The sequence below is a fragment of the Micromesistius poutassou genome, assembly GCF_964030765.1.
Source record: "Micromesistius poutassou genome assembly, chromosome: 10".
Lineage (NCBI taxonomy): Eukaryota > Metazoa > Chordata > Actinopteri > Gadiformes > Gadidae > Micromesistius > Micromesistius poutassou.
Window position 1 is genome coordinate 18,881,339 of NC_140280.1, and position 6,818 is coordinate 18,888,156.

Sequence of the window (6,818 nt, forward strand, 5' to 3'; positions counted from 1 at the left end):
ATCCTAAATTCTCCACGATTGTGACTCCCCCTCACCTTTGTATTAACCCACAATGTAAAAGTTTCCCAATAAGAAACATGTAAAGCCATCATCTCATTTAATGTATGCTTGGTATCTTTACTGCCTGTATCTTCCCATGATCATGCTTTAAAATTTAATCAAATATTTTGCCATCCGAAGTGTCCAAAAAATAAGAAATTCTTCACACAGACCTCAATTATTAACAATAAAAACAGAAAGTTTATTTTTATGCATATCAAAAAGCTGGAAAGCGTCTTTCATCATGATAAAAACATTTATCATAAAACCCTAAAACAGTCATTTCATCACATACAGGGTAAAGGTTTCAATCAAAGCGTCCTCTTGCCATGTGCAAACTGCTGACGCGACTGATGTTGATGTTGCACTGGTGACACACACAGGGCTTCTCCCCGTAGTGAATCCTCATGTGGATCTTCAGGTCGGAGCTCCGTCTGAAGCCTTTCATGCATTGGTCACACCTGTAGGGCTTCTACCTGGAGTGAACCCTCATGTGGATCTTCAGGTCGTAGCCTCGGCTGAAGCCCTTCATGCATTGGTCACATCTGAAGGGCTTCTCCCCGGAGTGATTCCTCATGTGGATCTTCAGGGCGTAGCTCTGTCTGAAACCCTTCATGCATTGGTCACACCTGAAGGGCTTCTCCCCGGAGTGAATCCTCATGTGGATCTTCAGGGCGTGGCTCTGTCTGAAACCCTTCATGCATTGGTCACACCAGTAGGGCTTCTCCCTGGAGTGAACCCTCATGTGGATCTTCAGGTCGTAGCCTCGGCTGAAGCCCTTCATGCATTGGTCACACCTGAAGGGCTTCTCCCCGGAGTGAATCCTCATGTGGATCTTCAGGGCGTAGCTCTGTCTGAAACCCTTCATGCATTGGTCACACCTGAAGGGCTTCTCCCCGGAGTGAATACCCATGTGGTTCTTCAGGTGGCACCTCTGAGTGAAGTGCTTCATGCATTGGTCACACCTGTAGGGCTTCTCGCTGGTGTGGGTACGCATGTGGATGGTCATCTTGGATTTACTTGGAAAAACCTTGCCACACAAGACACAGGGCCCGCCCCGATGCCCAGTCAGCTCCTCACAGTGGACGAGCCGCTCGCCGCAGTCCAGGTTCTTGGCCACACTGTGGTCCACGGACAGCGAGCTGAGGGCCTCCACTTCGGAAGCAGTGGAAACGGTGTCATGGCCGTCCACCACCAGTTGGCCCCCCCCTTGTCCGTGGACACTCAGGATCTGCAGCTCCCCATTGTGACTAGACATGTGGGAGGAGCCAGGGGCGGCCGGATGCAGACTATTTGAGGTGGCGCCGTGCTGTGTCATGCATTCTCTAATGTCATTGCAGTCTTCTTCAGAGAGGAAAACAAAGACAGAGAGAAAGTAATTTTATTAATTCATTATTTGCACAAAGGGATGCAGTATGTACTCTGTACATACTTAACATCAACGGTTTAGAATGTGTACTGTCACCCTCTCGCTTGTTAAGAATTCTCTGGCTCTCCTTTACATGAGTGGCCTGGGTGGGTAAACTCCAGAGGGGCAGATTCTGGCATTTGCGTTCCCACATACAGCCCCTCAGGGTGTAATCTGGAGGATGTCCGGCTTAAGGTGGATTTATACTACTCCGTAAAGTGCTGTACGTAAATACGGAGAGCCCTCTCCGTCGACGGAGAGCCTGTCGGAGACCCTCTCCGTGCGCATCCAATATTTTTTTAACTATCCGTCGAGACAACGGAGACGGCAAGGGCTGTGATTGGTCCTCTAACAAAATAATTTCCGGAATCACCTACCCCTGCTATCCAGCTTGATAACCTTCTGGGCTCTTAGGTGTTTCCATCCTTGAAGTGCTCTCAAGTTTTACTTGTGTTTTAGCAGGGCTCTGGTCGTTTCAAAAGACGTCCAGGCTTTCTAGCGCAGGAAGAATCGAGTACAATCTCAGTTGATCCCGGTCGTTTGCTTGCTTGCATGGCTGCAATGGTTATTACATACCTACAGGTGGCATGCATCCATTAATATCCTCTTCCTCCTTGATCAGAATGGTGTCTGGGGTCTCCTGCTTTCCACATTAAGAGGGAAACACACACACAACATATTCTTGCATCAGCACAGAAAAGTTGTCAATCCCCACTAACGACAAATTTAATCATAAAGGTGTTTGCTCTCTATGGTTGTGTGTTGGAGTGGTAACAGAGAAAGCCTCACTTTTGGATGGTGAACGAGAATGGGAAATTTCAACTGCACAGCCTGCTCCTTGGGGCAATCCAACCGCTCGCCACAGTCCAGGCTCTGGGCCACGCTGTAGTCCGCAGACAGTGAGTTCAGGGCCTCCACTTCAGAAGTGGTGAAGAGGGTGTCATGGCCGTCCACCACAAGTTGCCTCCCCCCTTGTCCGTGGACACTCAGGATCCGCAGCTCCTCGTTTTGACTGGACAGGCTGGAGGAGCCAGGGGCGTCCACACGCAGAATCTCAGAGGTGGCTCCGCTCTGCGTATTGCGGTCTCCAAAGGCATCGCAGTCTTCTGCAGAGAGGAAAAACAAAGAGAGAAAGTAATTATTTGCACAAAACTGTACTTTGTACAAGTCGACAAAACGATATATAAAAATACAATATGTAACATTGACACAGAGGGCTTAAAATATGGACTGCAGACACAAATTCAGTTTCAGAGAGATTTCTCCTCCCTAGACTTGAAGCTCAAGCAGGTGTCCAGGTCGAGGACAATGAACGAACACCAGCGCAAATCAATCTGAGCACAACATTACATGTGAGACAAATATTGTATATTGATAATAACAAGCGACAACGTGCCATTCCCTGTAAGCTGATCAACTAACATTTACACATTTTGAATTTATTTATGTTTGAGAATGATAAACCAGGTCATGTGGCTTCCGTCTTGAACCCTTTCTGGGCTCCTGACTGTTTCCATCTTTGAAATGCAACTCCCAAGTTTTACTTGTGTTTTATCACGGCTCTGGTCATGATGCTTTTTCAAAAGAGGACCAGCCTTTTAGCGCCGGTAGAATCTAGTAGGCAGCCTAGACTCTATGCTGCAATATGCATGACTCACCTGCTGGCCTGCATCCACTCATATCCTCTTCAACCTTGATTAAAATTATGTTGGGGGTCTCCTGCTTGTCGTAAAGAGGGAAACACACACAAGACATATTCTTGCATTTGCACAGAAAAGTTGTCAACCCCCATTCTAGACACACTGAATCATAAAGGTGTGTGCTTTCTATGTGTATGTTGTGCCTACCTCTGCTGGACTTGTAACAGACGAACCCTCACTTTTGGATGGTGAATTAAAAGGGGAATGTCCAACCGCCTTGTGGTCCATCAGGGGCTTTAGACCTGACGATGTTGAAGAATACATTCTTGATCAAGACCGTTCAGAGTTCAGGAAATTAGCATATCATCAAATTATATTAGGCAAGTGATGTGAAATAACCAGCTTCTCCGATATAAATCATTAATTGTTAATAATGAATCATGATTATTATAACTATTTCGTTTTACTACAAATGTTACAATTAATAGTACCTCCAGAACACTTGTACCGTCCTGTTTCCACCCATTAGTCTGAACTCCACTCACCATTTCCCAGTGATGTAGTCCGTGGTTTGCAGATGTTGGCTCGAGCCAGGGCAAAACGACTTGCCGCACGCGATGCATTAGAACTTGTTTGAAGTCGCAAAGAAAACAGCTCACTCCTCATCACCTTCATCCTCGTCCTCAGTGATTCGTTTTCTTTGCGGCTCTCAGTTATTTGTAAGCGAAGAGTAGCCGACCCTTCCGAGAACAGTTGGCTAATTTCAGATACCGCCGCTTTCGCAAGTACGTCCATTATGGACGAAACCTGTTCTTCCAAAGTTGAGCTGCACGGTAACATGTTTATTAACATATTTTACTCGACTACCGGCGAGAGGTAACAGTTACTGACATCAAAATTAACCCTGTGATGTCGACATATCCCAGAACGGCATTCCCCCAATGGCCTCTTCCTGTATATTACCGTAACTACTGGGAAACAACATCGAAGAGCAAATGGGAGTACGCGAACCCCTATCATAGAAAATAAAGGGGGGCCCTCTGCGACTACTACTGATGGATGGATGGTATCTATGACAACTGTTCACGATAGTGATAATAATATTAATAGTCATATTTCTTTGTTTATTGATGTACGCAATTGTTTCTTTCTTTATTTTTCTCTGACACAATTATCACAATGCAACAATGCATATTAAACCCAGACACACATTGACCAACATATATTTAATTAAATACAATACAACATTAATTATCAAACAGTTCCATTTAAAAATGATCTTAATGATTTTCCATATTTTTTTTCTTTAATCCAAATCAAAATGTCAATAAGGATTGACTTGACAATAATGTCAAGTCAATAAGGAATAATCTTCAGAGGGAATTCATTTTAAAGTTACGTGGGCCATGGTTATAAATACATACACAGACTAGACACATGTTAGCAAATCCAAGATCCATTTATTTAGATTTTTCCTGAAAAACAATCTTGTGAGAAAATCAGTGCATACATTTGTTTCATCTAATGGTTTTTCTTCTTAATTTTCTTTTTCACCACACCCCCGAAGATTGAAAAAGTAAATATTCATCAGTAATAATCAGTATATATAGAGAGATGGTCATTATTTATAACAGTTGTTGTACAGAAGGTCAGTATTTGCTGCATGAAGACAGTGAGGACTATATATTGTTTATCATACGTGTTGTTTTCACCTTCAGCTATAATGCTGACCCGGTTTCTGTAAACTCTACTTCACCTTGGCGTCCATCAAATAAAGGTTACACAGAGAGCATTACTTGACTAAAATTTGGCATTTCGTTTTTATTACACTTTTGTTGTTTGTCTGATAGCAGAAATTACAGGGGTAGTTAATGGCTTTCTAATTAATTGATTACTCTGATGCAAGTCAGATTCAATTAGAGCAGTTACCAAACTTTGGGGTCTTGATATGCATATAGGAGAGTAGCAGGATAGACAATGTGTATAAAATACACCTTGTCAATGGCTGTGACAGACACAAATCAAATATACCTAATGTAAATGTCAGATAGCATAAAGATACATGTCAGATAAACAGATGCACACAGATTAGGCCAATAAAATGCAGACAAACACAGTAACATAATCTATGGAGGATGTTAAGGCAACAGTAGGCCTTGCAGTTTCAATTTCACATGGCTGAACTTATAGATGTGGAAGAACGGATATGGTGTACCATGTAGTCTGAACGTTGTGTTAACAAAGTTTATTTGTTGAGCCCGTTGATGTTTTCTGGAACCAGTCCTTCCATAACGGCCCGTTTAGACTCCAGGATCTGCCGGGTGAACACAAACGGTGCATCTTTGGTTGATCTTGATAATCTTTTTTCAAAAGATCATCATCATCATTTAACCAACTAATGATCATAACATGTAGTTAACTGGCGACTGTCGAATATTAATGACAGACATACTGCAATCCCAATTGCTGTCTCATTCATTGACTTGTATGACCAGAAGGTGATGGGTTGTAGTACTTGTGAGTACTTGTAAATGTAAATAGTAGTGAGACGTGACTTGTCCAAGTGGAGATCATGAAAGGGCGTCAAGACTCACATGGAAGTTGTCGCTCAAGCCAACCAGACTCTGCAGGTTCGTGCTGAAGTATCCTAAGACGTATTCTCCTCCCAGGAGTGGAATCTGGTTCTTATCCCAAGTTTTCTGCAAAACACACATACACACACACACACGCGTGCGCACACGCACACGTGCACGTGCACACACACACACACACACACACACACACACACACACACACACACACACACACACACACATATTTTCACTATTTTTAATTACACTTATAGAATGAAACAGTGAGGAAGTGATGGAAATATTATAGTTGTATATAAAGATACATTATCATGGTGTAAATTGTACCTTTATGACTTCATTGAGTTCAGGCAGATCAATATCCCTAACCCAGACAAAGGCCTCGTAATCTGAAGCATGCTTGAATCCTGCCTGCAGAACAAGATAACAACAATTAGCTGGTCTGATAACAGATAGCAGACATGGGTTTCAGCAGCATACTGCAGAGGATCAACAGGCGCTGTGGCTTAGTTGGTTAAAGCGCCTGTCTAGTAAACAGGAGATCCTGGGTTCAAATCCCAGCAGAGCCTTTTCCATACTCACACATCTCTTGGTTCTATGACCCTGTGATACTGTGTGTGAAGGCCTGTATCAAAATGTACAACCTCAATATCGACTGAAGGCTCGACTTAATTGCTAAATAAATAATTTCCTTCTTGAGACCTTTTCAGGATTGATAAATAAATCATTCTTGTAAAGGTCCACACATAAAAGCTTTATAGGTTTTCCCATTCTGAACGCCCAACAATTGACCTTGTATAGACCAATCCAGTCCCATGTGGAGGACAGGAAGTCCTCCTGCACCGTGTAGCTCAGCTTGGCATTGCAGTCAGCGCTCCACGCGTCTTCAGGACTCACGTGCACCAGCGCCATTTCACACTTCTTCCTCAGCTGCAGCACACGGGTGGGGAGGAAGAGGAGCAGGTGAAGAGATAATGGGAAAATGTATAATTGTTAGATCAACCAGGCACCTAGGGTGATGAATGACCGCCTTGTGTCTACTTTATCAAATATTTTACATCTGAGTAATGTAAATATAAAATGGGTTGCTAATATGTGTGATTTTCAGCCTTCAAAGTTTGAAGTACTATTCCTCAGCAC

General features: G+C 43.3%; 2 protein-coding genes and 1 non-coding gene across 3 annotated transcripts in view; 1 reads left to right on the top strand and 2 right to left on the bottom strand.

Annotated features, from left to right (window-relative positions):
* Positions 1–415: 415 nt before the first annotated feature.
* Positions 416–3,939, bottom strand: LOC311354324 (uncharacterized protein; the record flags this gene model as incomplete). The annotated part of the gene is made up of 7 exons (XM_084474138.1): positions 416–767; positions 921–1,383; positions 2,024–2,087; positions 2,237–2,553; positions 3,106–3,169; positions 3,295–3,389; positions 3,633–3,939. The coding sequence occupies 7 exons, from the start codon at positions 3,937–3,939 to the stop codon at positions 512–514; spliced, it is 1,566 nt and encodes a 521-aa protein (XP_084330264.1). The 3' UTR covers positions 416–511.
* A 1,393-nt stretch (positions 3,940–5,332) lies between these two features.
* The window catches only part of inpp5kb (inositol polyphosphate-5-phosphatase Kb), a gene marked incomplete at both ends in the record, with an annotated part of 5,455 nt that continues 3,969 nt past the window's right edge, over positions 5,333–6,818 (bottom strand). The window contains 4 exons of the mRNA XM_084474272.1: positions 5,333–5,401; positions 5,682–5,786; positions 6,006–6,089; positions 6,471–6,608. Of these exons, the coding sequence (XP_084330398.1) occupies positions 5,333–5,401; positions 5,682–5,786; positions 6,006–6,089; positions 6,471–6,608 (396 nt within the window). The remainder of the gene's footprint in view (positions 5,402–5,681; positions 5,787–6,005; positions 6,090–6,470; positions 6,609–6,818) is intronic.
* On the top strand, positions 6,174–6,247 carry AC3HAE_024883 (transfer RNA threonine (anticodon AGU)). Its single transcript has one exon. It is a non-coding gene; the product is annotated as a tRNA-Thr (tRNA).